Source organism: Phaseolus vulgaris, chromosome 2, assembly GCF_000499845.2.
Source record: "Phaseolus vulgaris cultivar G19833 chromosome 2, P. vulgaris v2.0, whole genome shotgun sequence".
Taxonomy (NCBI): domain Eukaryota; kingdom Viridiplantae; phylum Streptophyta; class Magnoliopsida; order Fabales; family Fabaceae; genus Phaseolus; species Phaseolus vulgaris.
In genome coordinates, this window is record NC_023758.2 from 29,400,715 (window position 1) to 29,426,338 (window position 25,624).

The following is a 25,624-nucleotide window of genomic DNA, read 5'->3' on the forward strand; positions in this document are numbered from 1 at the left end:
ATGGAGTTATAATCAATCATGTAAACTAATGTTATGTTTGCTTCAAGTTCAAGTGCTTTACTGGTGAAAAAGAAAGATATGAGATATTATCTATGGTTTGGATAAAGGGAATGTGCAGGAAGGGAGAAGAGTAAATTCACATGAATAATTATTTATCTCAAACCTTCATATGTAAAGATTGAAAGGAAAAACCACGTAAGATGAAACAAATTTATGACTAGATTTTGGTTTTAGTGATTTTGAGTAGTTGGATGAGAAGGAGTGGTATTGATTTGAGGTATGAGAAGAAAATGTTACTAATTGGAAAGGTTAAATTTTTTGTATTAATTATTAATAACTAATATAATAATATATTAGGTTGGGATGACACAACAACTGTTATTATAAAATATATATGTATCATTCATGCAATAATATATATAATAATACATTTTATTTATATTATTTTTTCATCATATCATAGATATTTCATACATTGTTCTATATATATATATATTTTTTTTTATAAAAAAATTTGTTGTACAATTCGCTCTACATATAACAATTTTCATTATGAAATGTCCTCTATACATGGTTATTTATCTATGTACAGTATAATTCAATGAATAGAAAAACTTTTAAAAGGTATAAATAAATATAATGGTAAATTTGTATATGCTTATATAATATTATTTTTATGATTTTTTCCATGTTCCAAAAATGTTGTATTTTTTTCAAAAGTAATTATTCAATGATACAGAAATAAATTATTCAACGATACAGAAATAAATTATTCAACGGTATCGAAAATAATTTTAATTAACTCAAATCTACACAAAAATACCTCATATTTTATTATTTAAATATTTTTAAATACAATGGTAAATTTGTAAACTTACATTTTACACAATTTGAAAAAATTAAAAAAAAAATCTCATAAGCATCATATCACTCACAAACTTAATAAATTTTCTTCACAAATTCACTTTAATATATTTCAATTTAGACAGAGTCACTTTCTTCACACTTTCATCTCAAATTCTCACACATCCACTCTCTCAAATTTTCACATGTCCCCTCTCCAATTCAAACACAACCTAAGTGATTCTACCTTAAAAAAATAATTTATTAATATTTTTTTATCTCTTTGACCAAAAGTAGTAATTATTTATCATGTATGTACATATTCACTCGTAAAAATGAAGAAAAAAAGTGAATCTTAATGTAGTTAAATGCTTTAATCAACACCCATTTAAACTTGATTGTTTTTTCTTTCAAAATATTATTTATGGAATATGCTACAAGATAGCACTGGTTGAATTATCGTCATACTGATTTTGTTATCGTCAAAGTATCATAGTTGACTTATTTTTACACTATTGTAAAAATATAAAGTTTTTTTATTTTCTTTTATAAAAAAACTTTTTAGGTTAGATATTATTATGCAATTTCACATTTCAGCTAAGCTGACCCTTTAAATAACAACAATCATTTTATCATCGTAGTTACTAAAATGAATATTTATTATACAAAGTATATGTTATTTTAATATTTAATTTTTATGAATGGGTTGCATAAAAAGTTATATTTTTAGTAAATAAAAGGTTTAATAAATATTTTATCTATTATTTTTTTAATCAACAAAAAATGAATTAAATAAATTGGACATTTAAGAGATGTTCAAACCCGTATACAAAAAGAGTATAGTCATACTAGATCACCAGCATTTACTTAAGTTTCCATTTGTTCATGATCCATGAAAATACCCTCATCGTCTATTCTCATATCACTACTACAACAAAATTATTAAATAAAAACTAATTTTAGAGATCAAATATAATTAGTCATCATATTGACTAAATTAGATATTATTTTATAAAATAAAAAAAAATTGGTATCTAAAGTATTTTTTGTTATTAATAAAATTTATAAACTAGTTTTTAAATTGGTATCTAATTAGCTACCAAGGTTTTAGTTATCAATTTAGATTCTAAAGTAGGCAGCTAATTGTATGCCAATTTAGAAACTAGTTTATAAATTTTTTTAATAATAAAAACTAATTTAGATACCAATAATTTTTTTAGACTCTAAAATAGTATCTAATTTAGTCAATATTATAACTAATTATTTTTTCCTCCAAAATTAATTTTTATTTAATACTAAGAAAGAAAGGCACAAATTATGTTCGTTTGTTTCCACTTATTTCTGTGTATTTGTGAACGAAGAAAGGTGCTAAAACAACATTTTTTCATCTTCACTAGTGCTCAAAGATTTGTCAAGAAAGCCACATAGATTATGTGAATTAACCATATTACCCTTGATGTTATAAAATTATTTAATAATATTATTAATAATAATTAATTATAATAATAATAAATATAATTATTTATAACAAAGGATAATTTATATAATAATAGTATTAAATATAAAAAATAATAATATTATCTAATATAGAAATAATTTTAAATACATTTATATTTTTTTAAATGAAATATTTGATCAATAATATTTTAATATATATATATATATTATAATAATAATAATAAATTGTAAACAATAATAATAAATATAAATTACATATTTAATAATAATTAAAATAAGTTTATTAAATAATAATATTAATAAAAAAAATTCATTTTATTTGATGAAAATATTTTTTTTAATGTATTTATAATAAAAATAAAATTATTCAATAAAATTAAATATTTTTTTACATCAAATATTTTAATTAACTTAAATCTTTAAAAAAAAAATCTCATATTTTATTATTCAAATATTTTTAAAGATAAGAGTAAATTTGTAAACTTATATTTTGCAAATTTAAAAAAAAAAAAAATCCTCTCGACCATCATATCACTCACAAATTTCAATAAACTTTCCTCACAAATCTACTCTAACATAACTTAATCCAAACAACTTCACTTTCTTCACACTTTCCCTTTAAATAATCTCAAATCTACTTCCTAATCCAAACAAAGCATAAAAGAACCCAATTCCTTTCAAGTATGATATTATATATATGGAGTATAGTCCATAAATTAGAAGGGAATGTGATCCAATGATTGCCATAGAATAGTAGACTTAATATAGACTACTACACTAGGAGCGAGATAGGTACCACAATGCATCATCAACTTTGAGATTTTGGTACTAATACTCCCCTAAGATCTTCTCCTTGAAGACTAATGTTATCCAATTTCTTGCTTTTGTTACACTTGAATTAGCATTCCTCGAAAAATTATGCAGTTCAACCCGAGATTGCATCATGATGAACATCATAGGCTAGATATATAGTGTAATAATGTACAAAAACAAATATTAGTCCAATTTGCAGTTACTCAAAAAGCCTAGGCTTACCGTTTTAGTTTTGTTTGGCTGGTCTTTGTCCAATTTTAATGTTTTGTAGTGCTCTTCTAGAAATTGAAAGTTAAACGATAAAGTTGTTTTTAGTTGTAAAATTTATTATTTATTAATAAAAAATATTAATCTAATAATATTTAGCATTGGACTAGCATTTTCTAACACCAAAACATTGACTTCATACTTGTTAACTTGTCTCTTCCTTATATTTTAACATTGTACTTAATTTTCATTATTGTTGTTCCATGTTATGTTCCTGGGGAACTTTGGCTTTGAGGTACAAAGTTGTCACATAAAGCATCCTCTCTCCAAAACATCTGTATAATGCATAAACTAGTGATACTTCATCAATTAAAGTTGACTGATTAATAGAAGTGATGGATGAGATAAACAATGAATATGAATATAAGGTGTCAGTATAATAATAACATCATTATCATTAGTTTAACAGAAGAATTTTTTAAAACAATGGAAAAACATTAAGAAACTAAGAATAATTAAAATATTGAAAAAATGAAAAAATTATAATAATAGAGGGGGAAACTATAACCTAAAGAAATATAAAACTGTAATTTTTAAAATGATTATTATAAAAATTCATAAACATATTTTGCAATAACTGTGATACAATTTTTTATTTTATTTTTTATCTTCTAATAATATTTTAGCTAATAATATATATATATTTAAATTTATCTCATTTGTTAAAAATCAAATCAATCCATTTACCTATTCAATACAACAATGTTATTAAATAAAAATAAATTTTAAAAATAAAAAATAATTAATTGTTATATTGACTAAATTAAATACCATTTTAAAAACTATAAAAAAAAATTAGTTTCTAAATTAGTTTCTATTATTGTTAAATAAGTTTTAAATTGATATCTAATTAACTACTAAGGTTTTAAGTACCAATTATTTAGATTCTAAATTTGGTAGAAAAACTTAGTAGCTAATTAGATACCAATTTAAAAATTATTTAATAATAATATAAACTAATTTTGAAATTAAACTTTTTTTTAGTTTCTAATTTAATCATTATAAAAATTAATTATTTATTTCTCTAAAATTAGTTTATATTTAATTATTTTCTTCTATTATGGAAATATTCTCTCATCACTCTAGCCATTAATTAGATAGATTTCAAATCACATCAAATTAACTCTCTCAAATATCAGTTTAAGTCAGGTTTAATGAGTCATATAGTTTTCAACAACGACAGAAAAAAATTGGAAGGAAAAATAAGAAAAAGAAAGAAAGTGTCTGTTTCATATCATCTGATAATATCTCGTTTGTTTTATATATTTAAGGAATATAAAGTTTTAAATGCTTATTCTTCTGTACAGTAAAGGCTATATAAAAAGTGTTTTTGAGTCAGAGAATTAATTCTTTATATGTACAATTTTTATTCCTACGTTAAAACAGGTAATAGGTTATCGGGAATGAGAGAATAATATTTTGTAACTTCTATTATAACTTTATATTTTAATTAATTTTATAATGAAAAATCAGGAATAAAAAATGTTAACTAAGCGTATTTTTAGTATGTTTAAGAATAATTTTTCAATTATAACGTTTTTATGAATTATATTTTTAGAAACGTCCCAAAAGAGAAGGGAAATTAGGAAAAGGAAAAGTGAAATGAAGAAAAGGACAAGAAGGGATGATGGGGTGGGTGGTGAAGGGTGTTAATGGGTTTGAATCCTCTCAGTTAAAAACCAGTGCCCAAAAAAGCAGAAGAAAACAAAACAGCCATGAGAAGCCATTATATATTCTCGTTTACGAAAGTGACACGATAGCTATAGGAGAAGGTTTTTTTTTTATTATTATTAAGACTTATAAAAATTATTGAGATAAATACTATACATACATAAATTTTCTCCTTTAACTCATTGTTAATGTATCTTTTAATAATAAAATTATGACGGAACACTGACGTTATTTATGAGAATCGTAAATTATTTTAAGAAGATCGTAAACTCTTTTTTTTAACCCTAGACTTGGGGACTATTTGGATGTGATGATTGACCTAACGATACTATCTCTCGGAGATAATATCAAACCATTTTGAGATGATAAGAATTGGCATAAGACTAAAGATAAATTATTACAAAAGCAAGTGTGTAGCAGTTAGGATTAATGAAATGGAGATTCAAGAAATGATACTGCAACTCAATTATGACTTGTTAAATTTTCCTTTCATGTACTTTGGACTGGCAATAGGACAAATCAAAGAAGGGACTAGTGTGAAAAGTAGTACTGGAGAAAGTAAAGAAGTTAGGGATATGAAATACTAAAACTCTTTCATTTGCTGGTAGATTGTGTGAAATAAAATTTGTTCTTTGTAGTATTTCAATTTACTTCTAGGCATTCTTCAAGATTCCAAAAAAGGTGAGTAAGCAACTAACTAGTTTGCAAAGTAATTTCTTGTATGGCGGAATACCAAAGAAGAGGAAGATTTACTGGGTGAAGTGAAAGAGTGCAGACTTGGAGGATTAGGTGTAAAAAGTGTGTTTGAATTGAATGAGACCTTATTGGGAAGTGGAAATGTCACTACACCCTTTTTGACTTCTTGTAAACATTAAAGTAGGTTTCTCTTATATAATTGTTAGCTACACATAAAAAATGCAATGTGTGGATTATACAGTAAAATTTCCTTCATGCTCAATTTCATAGTTAATTGACCACAATTCTATCTAATTTCACCCAATGTTTTGAACCACTGCATACCGAGAAGAACCCCAAAAGTGTTGCTAGGTAACACCAAAAAATCAGCTTTGAAAACATGATCATTGAATCTACACTGCAGTAAAGGACAACTTTTAGTTATATATGTAATTCCTTATCAGAAGCAACCATCACTGAAAAGGTATGTATACTACAAGATTTTAGTCACGTTACTTTAACCCAATTAGCACTTACAAATTGTGAGTACTACCCGTATCCATTAAAAACGGAACAACTTGTTTCTTAATCCATCGTTTCATCTGCAGAGTGTTACTTCCAGCAACTCCTTGTAAAGCATTCCATGAAATATGAACATCTTCATCCTTAATTTAAGCAAGACTCTACTCCACAATATCAGTGTTTGTCTTCCCCTTCGAATCCGATGTACGTTCCATGGGTATATGTTCTTGAGCACTACAAGTAGCATTCAACTTGCCCCAGACTTTACACTCACTTGTTTGCTAGATAGTGACTAACATTGGCTTTGAGTGTGATTCAAGGTAGATAGGATAATTCCGAGTACTAGAAGAAATAGCAGATCCCCATGTAACATTTCTCTTGAAGGAAATGACTTACCCAGAGAAAACTTATGTGTCATCACTTGAAGAACTTCATCCTGTAATCTAGCAATACGGATTGCCTCATGCACCAAAGTCAGACTATGCACGGTGACTGATTTTTCTAATTCCACTGTTAGCCCAGAAAGGGAAAAACTTAAAGCCAATTCTTCTGAACCGCTACCCGAGACAATAAATAAAGTATCAAATCTTTCAAGATAATCAAGCAAGGTCCCATCTTGCTTCAGTCTTGCTAAATTGGCTAGAGTATCATCAACAACATCGAAATCAAATTTATTGCCCGCATCTTTAAGAATTTGTTGCCAAGATTTCCCTTTATTATTAACATTTTGCATGTAATGCCTTTGCCAAGAAAAAGCTTTACCATCCATGCAAAGCAGCAGTAAACGACTTCTTTGTGACTCTCGGGTTCCCTCTAATTCAAAAAATTGTTGCACTTTGGCCTTCCAATCTCGAAAGTTAGATCCATCAAATGAAGAAAATGGAATGTGTGCCCTTTCCGCAAGCAAAATCCGCATGCAAATAATCTTGTGGTACATTTTGGTTGGTTGTCTTAAAGGTTGTAAATGCTGTCGTGAGGCCTTCAATGGACTTCTACACCAACTCCAAATAATGTTGAACAGGTTCTTGATGATCAGAGAGATTCTTTTCATAAGAGTCCATCCTCGATTCCGATTCTTTTGTGGTCACCACTTCACCCAACAAACTGATACCAATTGTTATACTTGAGCAAATATGAATTTTTCTTTCCTCACTGATTATGTGTTGACAGAATATCCCATGTTGCCCACTCAGAACATACACACATCAAAAGAAGACCGTAGAAGATATAGAAAAACAGGAGAACTTCTCATTATTCCTCAAAAACACCCAACAAACCTATAATTCTAATTTTGAACTAAACAAAATTATTAAACTCTGTTTTAGCTGTCATTTCAATTGTTATTACATAACATGAGTACAAAGAAGTGTTTGTGAGAAGTAAGATCAGTAGTAACAAACACATATATCTCACGAGCCACTCTCAAAGAGTGATGAAAATTTTCATTAAAATAATTGATAACAACCAATCGGAAAAGAATTTCAACACTAATATCACTCACATGCATAGAAGAAATATGAGTAACTAAAAAAACGTATAAGTAATTGTAATTTAAAGAAAATAATGACTAGATGGAAGAGGCAATCACAAGAGAAATAATTCTACAAGAGTAAATTAATTTGGGTAAAAAATTGTGATAACAATGATTTCACATGTTGTATTTTCCCAAACAGAAAACTGGATTTGCAGCACAAACATAATAATATGAATTCTATATGATAAAAGTAAAAATACACATTTCAATATGAATCAGGAGCGAGCAGCCCCTCTTGAAAGTTTGATCTGATCTACTATCTTGACCATATTTTCTTCTTACTTTCCCTCTCTCTTATTCCTTGAACCTGATCTCTGCTTGTGCTAGCTCTCTTGTGAGACACTGGAGCTTGATTATTAGCAGTGGCTGGTCTTGGTGTTGGCCTCACACTCCTCACTATTTTGGGTGGATCAGATTTCCTTGTGACTTTTCTATCGTGCAATGATGATGACATGACAAAGTTGTTTTCATCATTGCTTCTAAACCCTCTTGTTTTGCTTCTTATCTTATTAGTAGAATCACTCCCTTTGAACAAAGAAGAGCCTTGGCTTATCTGGCGGTTTACTGAGTCTGAACACCTTAAAATGCCAGCCTCAATCTCGCTTGGACATTCTTCATTCATGAAGCTTTTACCTATATCTGGTGTGGCCTTTACTGCGTCCACGTAACTTTGTGTTTGTTGCCACTGTTGCTCTCGCTCTCTGCATTGCCACTGTTGCTCTCGCTCTCTGTATCTGTCCTCCAGTTCCTTCATCTGTCACATATGGTGGTCAAGGGAATGATGAAAATGAACAAGAAAATTGATGAAATAATTCAATCTCAACAACATAGACAAAGGATCAAAAGAACATTGATAACACTTACTTTCAGTGTATTAGCTATTGGTAAAACAAATATTAAGCAGTACATACATTGTCTTAAATGAGTTTGATTAAACAGCATTTTGAGACAAGTACCTGTTGATGAATCATGGACATTGAGCTCTGCTCCTGCTCTCTCAGTTTCCTCTCAAGCTCCTTAATCTGAAGAATATGAAGCAACAGAAAAAGAGGGGTCATTAAATGAGATATCCCATTATTATCAAAGTACGCAGGAAATCTAATAGTACAAACAACTATAATTATTGGCAACCTTATCTTTCAAAATGGCAGATTCAGATTCAGACCCTTGCATCTGATCTTTCAGCCTTTTCTCTAGATCCCGAACCTGCTTACAAACAAGAACTGATTTAGTGATTGAGATGGCACTTTAATTAAAGATGAGTGGACGAAGCACTTTCCCAAAGTAACGGACGTACCTTCTGTTGAAAACTTGCTGACTCTGACTGCAGTTGTTCTTTCATCCTTTTCTCTAGCTCTCTCACCTTCGGTAGAGACAAATGTCTTGTTAGAAATGAATGAGACAGAGAAACCAACGATTTAATTTTATTTAATGACAAACTCGAACAAAGCACACTGTTTATGTGGTTTTATAAAGCTGAGTAACCACTCATCAATATGAACATAGATGTCAAGTTCTTTTGAAAGTAGGAGATCCCTTGTTAAAACAATGCGTAGATGAGCAATAAAAAAGTCAAATGTCTAACAACAGAAAGCAACCTTTTGTTGGAGAGAACTACAGGTTTCTTCTTTCCCTCTCAATTTGTCAGATAATTGAGAGATTTGTTTCTCTGATTCACTTTGCGTGGCTTTATTCAACTCCTCAAGTTCTTTTATCTTTTCTTGTAAATTTTTGTAAATTTGGTCCTTGCCTTTGGCCTTACTCTCCAAGCTTTGGAAGTTTTCTTCAAGTTTTCGCATAGATTCATCTTTAGTCCTGCAATCACTCCGTGCTTTTTCAAGCTAATAATGCCAAAGGGTAAAAGTGAGACATTAACAATTTATAGAACTTGGTGAAAGAGAAATAAATTTTAATGCGTTCCAGTAAGGATGAGCAAGCCTACCATTGCTTTCAACTTTTGAAGTTCACTTGTATCAATTTGCTTCTTAACAGGGCCTACCTCAACACCCCTCACTCTAGTTGCAAAATTAAGCGAGCTCAGTGTCTCGCCTAGGTCCTGGTCTGATGGACTTATTTGTACAAGCATTAGAGTTTTAGAGTCGCCTCCTGCAACGTTTTACAGCAAATAAGCAAGAAATGTTACTAGGAATTTCTACATAAACAGGATCTTTCTTGCTCTTAAAACGCACACAAGAAGTATACAAGTTGAGGACATACCCAGCGAGTCTTGAAGTAAATGTGTCAGTTTAGAGTTCCTAAAACCACAAGAAGGAAATAGCATCACCAAAACTTATATTTGCATATTAAGATGGGCAAGGAGAAAACGGGTGAAGATATACCTATATGGAATGTGACTACTTTTAGCTGCCAAAGCAGATATTACATCTCCAAGAGCAGAAAGAGATCGATTTATATTTTGTGCTTCCTTAAGTCGTTCCCCTTGAGCCTCAGTCTTTGCAAGCCTCTCACTACCTGCCAAATCCACAAGCCAAAGCTTGCTCTTGGTACAGTCGCCATTCAACAAATTTTTAGCCTTTACTGTTATACATAGCATGCTGAAATAGAAAAAGAAAAAAAGAGTCATCTTGATGCAGAGGTTGTAGAAGAAAAAGACATAGTATAATAAAAGAAAAACTACAAGATCTTGGTACCAATGAGATCGACTGCTATGCTCATTAATGTTGTTACTTCCAACTGCTCTAGCATTATTTCCAGTCTGCAGTACATTCCACACTTCATTTATGCTATCAATCTTGGCTTCTACAACACCGGGAACATGATGAAATCCTTCAGAAGCTTGTTTTATCTCCAACCTGATAACCATTTCAAGATAAGTCATTCTACCTACTTCAGTTTCCTGCTTAGACTGGATATTGCATATTTTAGCCTTCTTGAAACCACATATATTCAAACTATCTCATAGATAGAACAAATGACAAGCTTACCAAAATTACCTTTTTGATGTTTGTCCAGTAGCCAATAAGTCTCTGATTTGTTCGTTGTAAACCTCAAGCACACTAACAGATATGTCATATGAAAAAGTTTCACTCCTTTCCTTACTAACTTTAAACAAGTGCTCAAGAGTCCTGTAATTTACTCCTCTGTTCAGCTGTGTTCCTTCCATGGTGAATGTCTTCCCTGTTCCTGTTTGCCCATAAGCAAAGATGCAAACATTGTAGCCATCCAGTACAGAGATTACCATTGATGATGCATCAGCAAAAACATCAACTGTTAAAACAAAGAAAACACTGTCGTTTAGAAAAGTTCCAATCATGTTAAATAATAAGAATTTGGGTATTAAATATATAAAATTCAAGCAACCAGTAACTGTGTTAAACTTTTCGGATACCTTGATCATCTTTTGGTGTATAAACTCTGTCAAATCTGAATGGTTTTTTGACGGAGCCACTTGTCAAAATTCCAAGGCATCCGTCCTTAGCTGCATCAAAATCCACAACTGTATTGTATCCAGCTGATATTTCAGCCTTATTCAATGGACGGCATCGGCAGAAAACCCGAATGTTCCCTATGAACCATAAAAAGGGCATTAGAGCCTTTGACTTATGACGTAGAATAAGTAAACACGGCACGAGAACATACCTTTAGCCTCTTGAACTTCGTTGAAGAGTTTCTTTCTCTTTGTCATCTCTTCGTTGTACTTCACTTTGAGATCTTCACACTGTTTGACTGCAGAAAGAAATTTTTAGTCCTAGAAGTGTACTATTTCAAAGCATAAAATCAAGTGCAACTTGTGATAAAGAAAAATGGAAACCGCATAATATAAACTAAACCATACCCAATTCCTGAACTGCAAAAACCATCTTATTTAATTCAGGAATCGAATCAACACATTCATGCGCTTCAAAGGAAAGTTTTAAATAATCACTTTTCATCAACTGCAAAACAAATTTGTGTAACATATAATTCTGAGAATCATACAAAATTAATACTGATAATAACTTTGAACATAAATTCTTCCTTAATTTTCATCATTTACCTTTATTTTTTCTTGTAAACTGTAAATTGCATCTGCCCATTTCTTCTTATCAAGCTCGTACCTATTAGAAATATTCCTCAGGCTTTCAGCTTGTTTCTCCACAGTTTGATCTGACGATGAAATTGGCAATAAAATTAGAAATGTTTTACAAACTATGACCCTATAAATCTCATAAACGAGTTACATGCCCCCTTGTTGTAGGGTAAACCCTGCAAAACTTACCAGTAGTATGTGACTTAATTGTCACATTGTCAAGTTCCATCTGGACTGTCTCCAATTGCTCATTTGTTGCAGTTAATGACATCCATGCTTCATAGCATTCTTTTGCCTTGATCTCACACTGCATCTTGAGCTCATTTATCTTACTCTCATACTTTGCCGTAGACTTTGCCTGCATAACTTTCATCTGAAAGATTCCGATGAAAAGCAGGAAAAGCAATATGTTGAGTCAGTGATACTTGCACTTCAAACTGCCACTTATCAGCTAGGTTGCACCTCTAACCTGTGATGAAGGAATTTCAATCTGTGCAGCACAGTGGCTACATTTAATGTGATCACTTGTTACTTGTGGAACTGTTTGAAAAAATTATAAAAAGGACAGAAATTGCTGAGTAACATATACACCAGTGGTAAATTATTCAAACACAGTAAACAGAAATACAGCACCTGAGGCCTTGGTTTCTCTCCTTATGCAAATCCCACTTACGACTGGGCTTCCAGATATACCCTCAAATCGTATGAGAATCACCCCATCATCCTTCACAGACACACTTGAATCAACCAACTGCAGTGGCTTATTGGCTCCAACAATTGCATAGATATCCAATTCAGACAGAACCTGCCATTTTATTTAATAAAAAAAGAAGTTGAAACCTTTACTTGTACATTATTTGTCCAATCTAATTGCACGAAAGCATTCTAGCTTGTACAGAAAAGCTTGCCTTTTCATCTTGGATGTATACATTGAAGACCCTCATTCCTTTTGGCCCATTTATGTTAATGATTTCCACAAAATGAAGATCAACAACATAGTCTCCAGGAGGAATGTTATCAAACCTATAACAAAAGCTTCCCAACCGAGCTGATTGATAGATAAATGGATAGTCTCCACCCTCCACTATCCGCTCGTCGGTTCGCATAACGTTGCCACCATCAAAATACGTGTCACCCAGGAACGTTGCACCAGCTGCTTCACTAAAAGCATCCCCTCCAGCATTTACAAACATGAAACATTCCTCTTCTGCTTCAAAACGACATAATATTAAAATTACACATTCGATCTACAAAAGCGTAAACGTAAACTCTTCTCTCAATATTTATAGCACATTGTTCCGTAAACTTCACAGAAAATTCAAAAATTTCATCAAAATTACCCGTGTAATCATATTAGCACTACACTTCCAAGCTAACCACAATTACAATTCACCTAACCCTAATCCAAAACTCTAAATCCCCAACTAACACTTCAAAACATAATGCACCCAACAGTTATATAACTGGAAAAAATAAACCGAAGGTAATTTCAAATTTTAAAGAAAGTGGAACTTTTTCAACTATATTTTTTCATTTCTTGTCTCGGTCCTGAAAATCATAAAACCCAACTTCTGAATTTGAGATATTCTAACCTGTTTTTCTGGTAAAGCCAGTTGGGATGAGCCTTGAAGTGGGGTCACAAACCATCGAATCGAACAGGGACTCATTGGCATCTTGCATTAGAGAATCGTTGGGTTCTGAGAATAGGGTTTGTGGGTATTCGTGAACATCGTTCGTTTGAATCGGATCCATGTGAAAGATGGAGTTTTGGCAATCAAGAAGGAATTTCTAAAGAGAGAAAGATCTGGTTCGTAGGAGAAAGAAAGTTTCAGAGTGCTTCTAACGTAGTGAAAGGGTGGGAATGGATCTTCAAATTTGAATTTCCGTGACCGTTGGAAAGTTTTGAATTAACTGACCGTTGAAGTTTAAGTATGGTCTTTCTTCTTTTCTTTCTACCTTGAACAAATTTGTAGAGAAAAACCACGTATTTTATGGGAAGTGGTTTAATAGAGAGCCATAAAATTGGAAAATAATGTATTTTATAAACAATTTTTTAATTTTAGAATATAAAATAAATATTGCCTAAAATAATTACTATTTTTCTTAAATTGTAAATAGTCTTTAAAATCATAAAATTATTTAAATGATTTTCGGAATTATAAATATCCAACACTTTGATGTCATGTGATTTCAAATATCTGATATTTAAATATTTTATTTTTCTTTTAAATACCAATTAAGAGAAAAAAAAACTTCAAAAATAAATTTGGTGTTATTTACTCTAATTTTTATCAATCCATCAACTAAATATAATTAAATTTATGGATAAAAGACCAAATATTTTAAAAAATTAAATATGAAATTCAATAATAAAACGTTAGTTGTGTCTTAAGTGTAATATTTATATAAAATAACTAGTAAACAAATTATTAGTTTATTTTAAAGTTGTATAATAGTATGCAAATTTGGTCTCGTAAAAACTCTCAATAAAGCCATTAAATTATCCAATTTAGTTTATAAAAAAAGTTATTAAATGTGTTATTTTAACATTTATAAACAAAATAATTATGATGTATAATTTATTTAAATATAAAAAATGGACTAATTTTATCATATTTAGTCATATCATTCCTAAAATATTTATTTATTTAATTAGATTATATTTCAATGTTTTCTATCATTCCTTATTAAAATAAAATTTAAATATAGTATTATTATTATTATATATATATATATTAGTTTTTATTAGAATAGTAATTATGTGTCTATATTTACTAAAAAAATTATATATACTTAATGAAGTATTTTATTAATTAATTTATTAATACGATTAAAATTTAATTAAAATATTATTATAATTTTTTTTATTCATATCTTATTACACCTATGTCGTGAGAATAATAATGGAAATTATTTACTTAATTCATAAAAAAAAACTAACTTAATAAACATGTTGGCGTGACTAACTTGCATGGGACAATAAAAGCAACTTGTATATTTTATGTGAGACGGGTCAAGTGTGAGACTGATATTGTCATCTCTAATTACTTTTTTTCTACTTGTCTAATTTATTCTTCATATGTAATAATTCAAGTATTGTAATGTGATGTTTTTATTTTTTTTAAATGTTATGATATTCTTGAAACTCTTTTACAAAAGAAATTAGAAAAATACAAAAAAAAAGAGTTTAAGCTTAAAACATAAAATATAAATATTAAGAAGTGAATTTTAACTTTAACTCAATTTTAAAAAATTGATTTATAAGCTAAGGTTTACATTCACTTATATACTATGAAATATGTCGGATTATATATTTATGGATGGTTCAATAAAGACTCGATAACAAGTGATCTATAAGCTCAACAAATTTTCACTAGGATATGTTCGTATAACAACTAATATTATACTAAGAAGTGAACTTTGAATTTAAGTCAACCTTACAAAATCGGTTCATAAGATTTGCATTTACTTATATATTATAAAATGTCATTATCATTAGTCGATGTGGAATCTCTAACAATAAAAAAATAAATATTTAAAAGAGTAATCAAATTTTGCAGAATTAGGAATGGTGGCACTAGGAAGGAAGATATATATGTTTACACTTGTTAGAAAGTGATGCTTGAGGGAAATGGAAGATACAATGAGAGGAAGCAAGGTAGGGAGTGAGTGTTGAAAGGAAAGATTATGAGAAGAAGTTTGAACCGCAAAATACTCTAATATAAAAAATTCTATATTAGTTAATTTTGTAACCGATGATGTAGAAACTGATGGTACATTGTTTGTTCAAGATTGATGGAATGCATACTTTTTACATCATTTATATATACAACCACTGTGATTTATGATAAACATGGTTTATCATAAATGTCAATGAAAAGAAAAGACTCTAATGAAACTTAAAAAAAAAATATCATTATCATTAAAAATGACAGAGAGTTTCTCATTTAAAATAATTATAAAAGAAAAGACATGGAGAAAAAAATAAAATAATTTAATAAAATTATATAACATATTTCAGAGTAGTAACCTAATTTTAAAATTAAATATGTTAACATTCCATCAACTTATTTTGTTACTTAATGTTTTCTTTTTAGTTTATACATATGGCATAATAAATTTAATATTATGTACTACGAATGCATAAAATAGAAGGATAATATTTTTTATTTTAGCTTCTTAAAAAAAGCTAAACAATTTTGCATAACATAAAAAAAAATAGTCTTATGTTAAAAAATAATGAAATAAAAAGATTATTTTTTTAACTGAAAAATAATTAGTATGAAGTGTTTTTTTTTTTCATTTCCTAAACCCATATAGAAAAATATTGTGTATCCTTTTTTTTCAGCAAGATATCTTAAATTGATGGACTTAATTAAACTAAACCTTACGAAGTCATAAATTCTTAAACTGGGGAAATTTGATTTAACTTTTTGTTAATAGACTAACCAAAACAAAATAAATAAATAAATAAATAATATAAAAGTACTTAAGCCTGAATTAAACAATTTTAAAATATTAATTTTTTTATTAAATTAAATAATATCTCTTTTTATCCTATTTTCTTTTATTCTTCTTTATCACATCTAACTAAAAAAACTACCTTGTTCTATATATAACAGAATATAGAATATATATATATATATATTATTTAGATGTCTTTTAATTTTCACTAGTGTAGATAAGTTAAACAAATGCGGCTATTTTAAATTTACAAATGCGGTCATAGAACCGCATTTGATCAACACGCATTTGTAAATCTGGAATTTACAAATGCGGTCCTATAACCGCATTCATAAATCACATTTACAAATGCGGTCATTTTAGGTAACCGCATTTGTATATTATTCTGAATTAGGGAGTGAGTTTGGGGTTTAGGATTTATGAATGCGGTCTTGGTAAAAACCGCATTCATAAATGACTATTTACAAATGCGGTCTTAGTAAATGCGAATTCACTATTTACAAATGCGGTCTTGGTAAATGATCGCATTTGTAAATAGTGCTTTTTTTTTTGGTACATCCTGTTTTGTGCAGAAACCATATATTTAAATAACCTGCATAATTATTAAACCCAGCTAGACAAATACAAAAATGTAGTAACCAATTGAAATCATCAAAATGTACATTTACAAGTGATCAAATTACATATAATAAAACCACTAATATTGTTTACTTATGCTAAAGTTATAAAAATTAATGAAGTATGTGGACCAAGAATCTCTAACATATGAAATGCCTTCCTCACTCATTGGTGTTTCTTCTGTGAATAACTGCATTGCAAAGTTGACATAAATTAGTTTCTAGATATATATATGTTCAAGAATTATAAAAATGATTTAACATATACCTCCTTCCAACCAGTTTTAACACCTAGTCTTATAATGGTAATCATCCATTGCATAATGTAATAGCCACACTCATAGCTTCCTGGTTGTTTATTACACTATATAATTCAATAAAAAGTAATATGTTAGTATATTGATAAACAATGATAATAGAGAAAGAAAAAAAATTACAAACCTTTACTCTTATGTAGTTCAAATTATTTGAACTGGATCGACCTTTTAGGATGTTATATCCACGCCATGAACTGGTTAATACAAAAAACCTTGTTAGTAGATGGTTAATTAGTAACATATACAAAGTTAAGTTTATACTATACTTACGTATCAATGATATCCTTAAATTTTGTGGGCATCTTCTTGTGTAGGGAACAGAACCACACAGCAGTCTTATCAACCATTGATAAGACAAGTAACTGCCAATGATGCTTATATGATCATTGAAAAGAGTTAGTAAATATTTAAAACATGAAATAATAATAATTGATGACATATAATTAAACTTACTCATTAATGTAAGGGCATAAATAAATTTGTTTTCCCTCTTTTTCCAGGATGTTAGTGATGTATGCTTGAGTCTCAGTTGAGTTTGGTCCAACGGGATTAGTATATGCAGGATCTACGAATCCATACATATTTTCCTTCCCCTCAGTGATACAGACTCTATGCAAAAACCTACAAGTTTTTAGTTAAAGCATAATCAATAATAATTTAACATAAAGTAAATTGAATAATAGGTAAAGATACTTACATCATAAAAAATTGAATTATACTTATATTGAGCTCCTGGTTCCCAGATATAAATTCTGATAAATCTGTGTTGTAAATCATCAGTGGCAGTTCAGTGTTGATTTGAAAAAATGTATTATCCCACGGAACTGGAAAAGGATCATTGCCAATCTGACTAGCAATGAGACGTAGGGAAGCCATAGGATCGTCAACTGGAACCTCACGCTTCTTTTTCGGAGTTGGTGGCTGAAAAGGTTCCTACAAGATAAACAACATTTGTATTAAATTATATGTAATATATAAATATAAATAAAAAATAATATAATGAAACGAAATTATTACATGAGGTTCGGGCATAGATCGAATGAGCTCTCTGGGCCAGGCAACGAATGTCTGAAATGCATCGGCCACAGTGGTTACCTCATCTGAAGGTAGTGGAACACGAGCATCAGGAAATCGTACTTTTTCAACAGTTACCTTCGCCACATCAGGGGAGAGAGGAACGTTATGTAAGGTGGTGGCGTTTTTATAGACTTTTCCAAGTGCCACCACCCGAGGAAGTTTGCCGCCCACTACCAGTAGCTCACAATCCTCTGTCTGCCCATTGATATCATCCCCTGATGTTGGAGGAGCCGCACAACTCCCCTTTGTGCTCTTGGGAGTGGGACTAACAAGGGGTTCAATCGGCTCAGCACAAACTTGTTGCGATAGAAACTCTTGTCGCATTCGATCATTCTCCTTTTTCATCTCCAGCCACATCAAATCAGTCTCCTTTCTCATCTCCTCCATTATTTCTTCACGTAACTTAGTCTTCATTTGAGTTTCCTTCTTGGAGGAGGAGGATGGCTGTCGTTCTGAAACTCCAAAATAAAGTTTAATTCTGACCCCTTGTCCAGCGGCACAAACACGACCAGAGTGTTCAGGTCGTCCAATTGCTTCAACCAGGATATCGTGACGACCTTCAGCAACAAATGTACCGTCGGATTCCAAGGAATCCTGCAAGAGTACACAAAAATCATATTTTCAATCATTAATATAATTAATGCTTTAAAAAAATTGAAAATAACAAAAATAACTTACAATTTTTTCGATTATAACCCCGGATTGCTCGGAACTTGGTGCACCGGACTTTTTAATTCGGGCCCTCTTCCATTTTTCATGGCGAAAAGGTGGTGGAGGAGAAGTGACCCCTGTTTCCACATTCTCAGAATACGTCCCCTGTTGAGATTTCTCCTTTTCCACCATCAGTGTTTGCTCAAGTTTTCTATACCCCGAACGAGACATAACGTGCGGGGTAAGATTCTTCAAAGCTATCTCTTGAGCTTTCTTCCGACGATCCTGTCATAATTGAAATAAACAAACTGAAGTAAATAAGATAAACTTATTAATGTTATATAAACAAAAAAGTTACTTCACTTACCATCCAAGCCTCATTTTCACGGCTTTCTCTAAAAAGACGCCATGTCTCTTCATCAATATGTTGGTACTTTAAACATGGATTTTCGTCTTTAAGGTCGCCAAAAATGTATCTCGATGTCAGTCTTGACTTAAAGGTACGAAATTTAAGTGCGATATTGGATAATATCTTTGATCGAAGCGGTTCCACATCAGGAATGTCAAAGTTTGCCTGCAAAATAACATCATGAAATTAAAATTAATTAATCAATATTAAAAAGCATTATATGATAACAATAATAATGTAAAGCTTACCAGAACATCCTCCCATAGCATGTTCCGATCAACCTCTGAAACCTCATCCCATGAATTAATCAAAATGGAGAGCCTCTCACGAGAAACAACTCCAAGATAGCTCATAAACTCATCTGCCTTAGGACCAAAAGCCACTCCAGTGTTGACGTCAATGTCAACATGTGTCTTCTCACCAGCAGCACGTCTCAATGCAAGACGCTTCAATCTAGTAGGTCCTCTACTACCTCGCCCAGATCGAGGTCTGACTGGAGTCTGGTCGTCATCCATGTCTCTGTTAAAAAAATTAGGTAACAAACATTAGTTAATGTGCATCGAATTAAAATCATATAAAAATAATACATAAAATTATAAATGTTTATTTACATGTTGCATGTGGGTTGAATGTTTATATGTAAATTCCTTCACTGTGGTCTTTACGGGTTGCATGTACATCATCAAGTACATCGTCATCTTTATTAGTTATCATTGGTGTGAATGAACGAGTTTCGCCATATTCAATATCATCTATGGCTTCCCCTTGTTTTTTCCCGTGTAAAACGACATACCAATGTTCTGACGTAGGATCTTTCACATAGAAAACCTGAGATGCTTGTTGAACCATTATAAATGGCTCATCTCGATACCCTATCTTTCGAAAGTCCACTAGTGTGAATCCTGATTCATCAATTTTAACCCCACTTTTATTATCAACCCATTTACACTTGAAAACTGGAACGGAAAACTTAGTGTAGTCAATCTCCCATATCTCTTCTATAAACCCATAGTATGCCATTGATCCAAGTACTGGATTTGTATCTTTCGAAGTCGAAAACTGCATTGACTCGGCTTCAAGAGTAACACCAGAATTTTGAACTGTACTCTTTTCATCCAGGGACTTCGTGTAAAATATACAATTATTCACTTCGTACGCTGTACATGAAATGACATCAAACTTCAATCCAGCAGCCAACCAAGTCAAGGTCTCTGATGCCGTTGAATCCTTGAACACCTCATCTTTAAACCAAGGCATGAAAGTTCTATTATGTTCCATCAAGACCCATTTCTCTGCTTGTCTTGGGTTATTTGCCTTCACAATGGCTTTATGAGCTTCTATGTAAGGTACAACTTCATCTGTGTTATTCAATATGTACAAATGTGCTTGCAAGATTTCTGATCGAGATTTGCTTACAATATTCACACCACGTAAACATTTACTTGTAGAACGCCTGTGGTGCCATGAATTAGCTGGAACACCTATTGGATTTGCTTTTGTCATGTACTCTGAACAAAATTCAATACTTTCTTCAGCTATGTACCTTTCAATCATTGAAGCCTCTGGACGATAATGATTTTTCACATAACCTTTCAAAATTTTCATATACCGCTCAACAGGATACATCCATCTTAAGTACACTGGTCCACACAATCTAACCTCTCTTACTAGATGCACCACTAGATGAACCATGATGTCAAAAAAAGACGGAGGAAAAAACATTTCCAATTCACACAAGATAACAACAATTTCATTTTGAAGTTCATCTAGTTTTGAGGGATCAATGACTTTACAACAGATGGAAGAGAAGAATGAGCACAAACGGGTTATGGTGTGTCTAACATTTTTTGGTAAGATCCCACGGATAGCTACCGGCAACAATTGTTGTATCAAGATGTGACAATCATGAGACTTCAACCCAATTAACTTCAAATCTTGCATTGACACTAGACTCTTCACATTTGAGGAATGTCCTTGTGGCACTTTCACACCCTTTAGACATTGACAAAAACTAATTTTTTCATCTTTTGACATTGTGTAACAGGCTGGGGGCAAATATGTACGCTTACCCATTTGTATGGGTGCCAACTCGCCGCGTATGTTCATCTCAATCAAATCTAAACGAGCATTTAGACCATCCTTCGTCTTCCCGTTAATGTTAAGAAGTGTACCAATTAAGCTATCACACACATTCTTCTCAACATGCATTACATCTATACAATGTCTGACTTCTAACCTCGACCAGTACGGAAGATCAAAGAAGATTGATTTCTTCTTCCAAATATTTGTCACAGATGACTTTTTTTTGGACTTGCCGAAGGTGTGGTCTATGTTATTTACCTTTTCGTAAACCTCAACACCGGTTAATGGAGTTGGTGGACCACTACCCTCTTGGTGTCCATTAAAGGCTTTTTTCAACCTCCGGTAAGGATGATGACTTCTAAGAAACCTCCGATGCCGAAGATATATTGTTTTCCTTCCATGTTTCAATTGTTGAGAAGCAGTGTCTTCTTCGCATATTGGACACGCTTTGTGACCCTTAACACTATAACCTGATAAGTTACCATATGCCGGAAAGTCATTGATGGTGCAAAATAACATGGCATGAAGCTTGAAAGTTTCATTAGCAAATCCGTCAAATACTTCGACACCCTGGTCCCACATTAACTTCAAATCTTCAATTAGGGGACTTAGATAAACATCAATATCATTCCCTGGTTGTTTCGGACCGGATATCATCATAGACAACATCATGTATTTTCGCTTCATGCACAATCCAGGAGGTAAGTTGTAAATAACTAGTAATACAGGCCATGAACTGTGATTTGTACTCATATTACCAAACGGATTCATTCCGTCTGTAGCTAAACCAAGTCGGATATTTCTTGATTCTTTACCAAATTCTGGAAAGTCATCATCAAATTTCTTCCATTGAATAGAATCAGCTGGATGTCGGTACATGCCATCGCATTTCCTCTCATCTGCATGCCATCTAAGATTCTTAGCATCGTCTGGGTTTGCAAACAAACGCTTCATCCTTGGAATGATGGGAAGATACCACATAACCTTCATTGGGGGTCCATGCTTTTCCATGTCATCAATAGAATCATCATCTTTTTGTTTCAACTTATAACGTGATAACCCACACCTCGAACAACTTTTCAACAATTCAAAATCTTTCCGGTATAATATACAATCATTAGGACATGCATGTATCTTTTTGTACTCCATACCCATTGGACAAAGAATCTTTTTTGCCTCGTAATTACGATTAGGTAGACTATTTCCCTCTGGAAGCATATCCTTCAACAGCTGGAGCAATTCCGTGAAGCTTTTATCAGTCCATCCGTTTATTGCCTTCAAATTCATCAATCTTAACACCGCCGACAACCGTGTGAAGTTAGTTGATCCAGGATACAAAGGAGTCTCTGCATCTTTTGACATACTTTCATATCCATGCGCTTTTGCAAAACACTCAGCTCCCACATCACGAATCATGTCCTCCAATCGATCATCATCTCCATCATCGTGTACTGCTTCATCCATGGTAGAACCCACATATTCTTCAGTTACGGAAACACGTGGTAAATTTAATAATTCACCATGCCATGTCCAAGTTGTATAAGATCGAAGAAACCCATCACATAGCAGGTGTTCCCTCATGATATTCACATCCAGTATCCTTCCATTCAAACAGTTAACGCACGGACACCTGATCTTTGCTCCATCATGACCACTAATAATCGCGTTACGCTGCGCAAATTGTATAAATTCCTCTACTCCCCTTTCGTACTCATCACTTATACGAACAGCATTAATCCAACTTCGATCCATTATATATTCTGGAATATAGTTAGGATTTTCTAATAATTAGTATTCTCTTCAATCTCACACATTTGCCGAGGGTCGAACACCCCCGGACTCAATCCAAACACGATATTTCTATTCTAAAAGTAACAATAACTAACATAACATAAAACTTTTATTAAAATGTAATTAACAACTAACTAAATATTTCACTTCTAAAATTAAAATTCTAGAACAAAGTTTAATACACTATAGAATTATAATTCCATAAAGATTAATATCATATTCATTTTTATTTAAGTAAAAGTAGTTTAAAGTGACAATTATAAAAAATAAATGATGCCAGGGAAAAAAAGAAAGATATGCAAAGAGAAAGTGCAAAAAATAAAAATAATTACAAAAATAGAATTTATATATAATATAAATTTAAGAAAATAGAAATTATATAATACAAAAATTCAAAATACACACAAATATATAAATTATTAGTTATTAGTTATACATTCCAAGTTGTATTAGTTATTAATTAAATATATATTATAATACAGAAAAATAAAAATTCAAAATATTAAATATGAATTCAAAATTTTAAATATAAATTCAAAATATTAAATAAATACAACACCAACCTTTAGGTTGATGGTGATCGGAGACGAAGACGAAGGCGTAGGCGAAGGCAGTGGCGGAAGCAGTGGCGGTGGCGGAACAGAAAAAACCAGCGAACCAATAGAACAGTAACCACCTATATGCAGAAAACGAGTAAGGAAACGAAATGACAATGCCAAGGAAGTGAATAATGACAATGACAAAAACGAAAACGAAAACAAACGTTGAAGCAGAGAGAGCTGAAACTTACAATGCAAAGCGGAGAGAGCTGAGAACGTTGAAACGAAGAGCGGAGAAGACGAAAGTGAAAGTGAAAACCAGTGGCGCGCTTCTATTTTTAGGGTAAAATTGATTTACAAATGCGGTTCTAGGGTAAGACCGCATTTGTAAATCAATTAAAATGAATTACAACTGCGGTCATAGTAAAGACCACATTTGTAATTCATTCTGAATTGAATTACAACTGCGGTCATACTAAAGACCGCATTTGTAATTCAATTCAGAATGAATTACAAATGCGGTCTTTACTATGACCGCAGTTGTAATTCATTTTAATTGATTTACAAATGCGGTCTTACCCTAGAACCGTATTTGTAAATCAATTTAATTACAAAAATGCCACCGCGTTTTTTACAAATGCGTTTAAACGCAAAGCCGCACTAAATAAATGGTCGTTGTTTTCAAATTTTGTACTAGTGTTTACTAAAATAAATAAATTTTAAATGTCATTCACAACTTCTATAACCTCACAAAAGCAACCCCCTCCCCCTCCTCTCTAGGAGGGACAAAACGGGTTAGTTTGACTCATTTTGTCCCGACTCGTCATTAGTTAGTCAAAAGTAGGGTGAGGCGTGCCAGTCCATCAAAGTGATATATGCTAAAATTTGTAACTCGATCCGTTAGATGCGTACTGACGAGTTGGCCTGTCACTTTTTTTTTTGGATCTATTTACTTGGTTGTAGTTATTAATATTATTTTTTGGATAATAAGAATGCAAAGAAAAGTAATAAAATTGAATCAAACTTTAACATTTCTTCACTTACATTTTCCATCATCCTCCATTGTTCATCTTTGTTTTTCGTGCTCTTCATGACAAAGAAGAGTTAAACCCCATTTTGTTGGGGTTATGAATGCAACTAACTAAACTCTAATGTAATTTGTATTATTTATATTGTTATATGTCTTTCCATTCAATGTTAGTATTTTATTCCTATGATTAGTGCTTGTTGTGGTTTGATCATCCATAACTTGATATTTGATTCATTAGGTATTGAAAAATATATTTTGTAAACTAGAACTTAATCAAAATATCTAATGAAGCTTGTATCTAGGAATGAAACTTGATTCATTATTTGTCTTAAACTATTATTGGGAAATCAAGTATGTTTGGTAAGTGCTCAAGGACCTGATTCTTAATAAGGAAAATTAGGCTCATTCAACTAAGGAATCAAGGTTTGAGTATACTTGTGGATTGACTTTAACATTAAATTAGATAGAAATTGAGTGATTATATGCATGCGAGTGAAGTTTGGTGAAGTTTAATCCTAACAATAACATATCCTATCATTTCTAATCTATATCACATTCTAAGTGTTTGATAAAATCTCAAAAAGAGTTTTAATTGTTTTTGCATAATTTTATTTTTTTGAATACCAACACAATTAACGAAAATATTATTTTTTCTAATTAAGTTATCAATTACAATTATTGCCTTGTATTGCACATGTCCTTTGGGAGAATAATAACTACTTACTACTTGCCATTGTGCGATTGGTACACTTTCCATTGAACAAATCATGTTAACACTCGTCTATTTCAGAATTTGATCACACAGTGCAGTAATTGAGGAGTCAGAGATCATTC

The 25,624-nt window shown here is 31.3% G+C and overlaps 2 protein-coding genes across 4 annotated transcripts; both read right to left on the reverse strand.

The window, feature by feature from the left end:
• Positions 1 to 7,838: 7,838 nt before the first annotated feature.
• LOC137811296 (kinesin-like protein KIN-14R) lies at positions 7,839 to 13,761 on the reverse strand. 3 transcript variants are annotated; one of them, XM_068612986.1, is made up of 19 exons: positions 13,406 to 13,761; positions 12,722 to 13,020; positions 12,447 to 12,618; positions 12,283 to 12,353; positions 12,003 to 12,186; positions 11,781 to 11,890; positions 11,580 to 11,679; positions 11,384 to 11,470; positions 11,133 to 11,309; positions 10,738 to 11,011; positions 10,435 to 10,596; positions 10,123 to 10,338; positions 10,001 to 10,038; positions 9,726 to 9,889; positions 9,382 to 9,624; positions 9,081 to 9,146; positions 8,915 to 8,989; positions 8,740 to 8,805; positions 7,839 to 8,537 (listed from the first exon to the last, which is right to left on the reverse strand). In XM_068612986.1, the coding sequence occupies exons 1-19, from the start codon at positions 13,563 to 13,565 to the stop codon at positions 8,040 to 8,042; spliced, it is 3,162 nt and encodes a 1,053-aa protein (XP_068469087.1). In that variant the 5' UTR covers positions 13,566 to 13,761; the 3' UTR covers positions 7,839 to 8,039. The 3 variants fall into 3 exon arrangements, 2 of the variants coding, with proteins under 2 accessions (XP_068469087.1, XP_068469086.1); XR_011081047.1 differs by having other exon boundaries at positions 8,915 to 9,006; positions 10,123 to 10,596; positions 13,406 to 13,699; XM_068612985.1 differs by having other exon boundaries at positions 10,123 to 10,596; positions 13,406 to 13,699.
• Positions 13,762 to 17,633: 3,872 nt separating this feature from the next.
• On the reverse strand, positions 17,634 to 20,424 carry LOC137811297 (uncharacterized). Its single transcript, XM_068612987.1, has 6 exons — positions 19,597 to 20,424; positions 19,307 to 19,513; positions 18,967 to 19,224; positions 18,229 to 18,882; positions 17,909 to 18,144; positions 17,634 to 17,832 (listed from the first exon to the last, which is right to left on the reverse strand). The coding sequence occupies exons 1-6, from the start codon at positions 19,861 to 19,863 to the stop codon at positions 17,661 to 17,663; spliced, it is 1,794 nt and encodes a 597-aa protein (XP_068469088.1). The 5' UTR covers positions 19,864 to 20,424; the 3' UTR covers positions 17,634 to 17,660.
• Positions 20,425 to 25,624: the final 5,200 nt, after the last annotated feature.

What these genes read in the sequence shown, in the direction of transcription:
- LOC137811296 (XM_068612985.1), bottom strand. Translation starts at nt 13,565, where the DNA reads ATGGATCCGATTCAAACGAACGATGTTCACGAATACCCACAAACCCTA. An exon ending in AATTAAGTCACATACTACTG is followed by an intron (nt 11,891 to 12,002) that starts GTAAGTTTTGCA and finishes TTTCATCGTCAG; the next exon opens with ATCAAACTGTGGAGAAACAA. An exon ending in TTTTGCAGTTCAGGAATTGG is followed by an intron (nt 11,471 to 11,579) that starts GTATGGTTTAGT and finishes TTCTTTCTGCAG; the next exon opens with TCAAACAGTGTGAAGATCTC.
- LOC137811297 (XM_068612987.1), bottom strand. Translation starts at nt 19,863, where the DNA reads ATGGATGACGACCAGACTCCAGTCAGACCTCGATCTGGGCGAGGTAGT. An exon ending in GTGAAAATGAGGCTTGGATG is followed by an intron (nt 19,225 to 19,306) that starts GTAAGTGAAGTA and finishes CAATTATGACAG; the next exon opens with GATCGTCGGAAGAAAGCTCA. An exon ending in ATAATTCAATTTTTTATGAT is followed by an intron (nt 17,833 to 17,908) that starts GTAAGTATCTTT and finishes AAAAACTTGTAG; the next exon opens with GTTTTTGCATAGAGTCTGTA.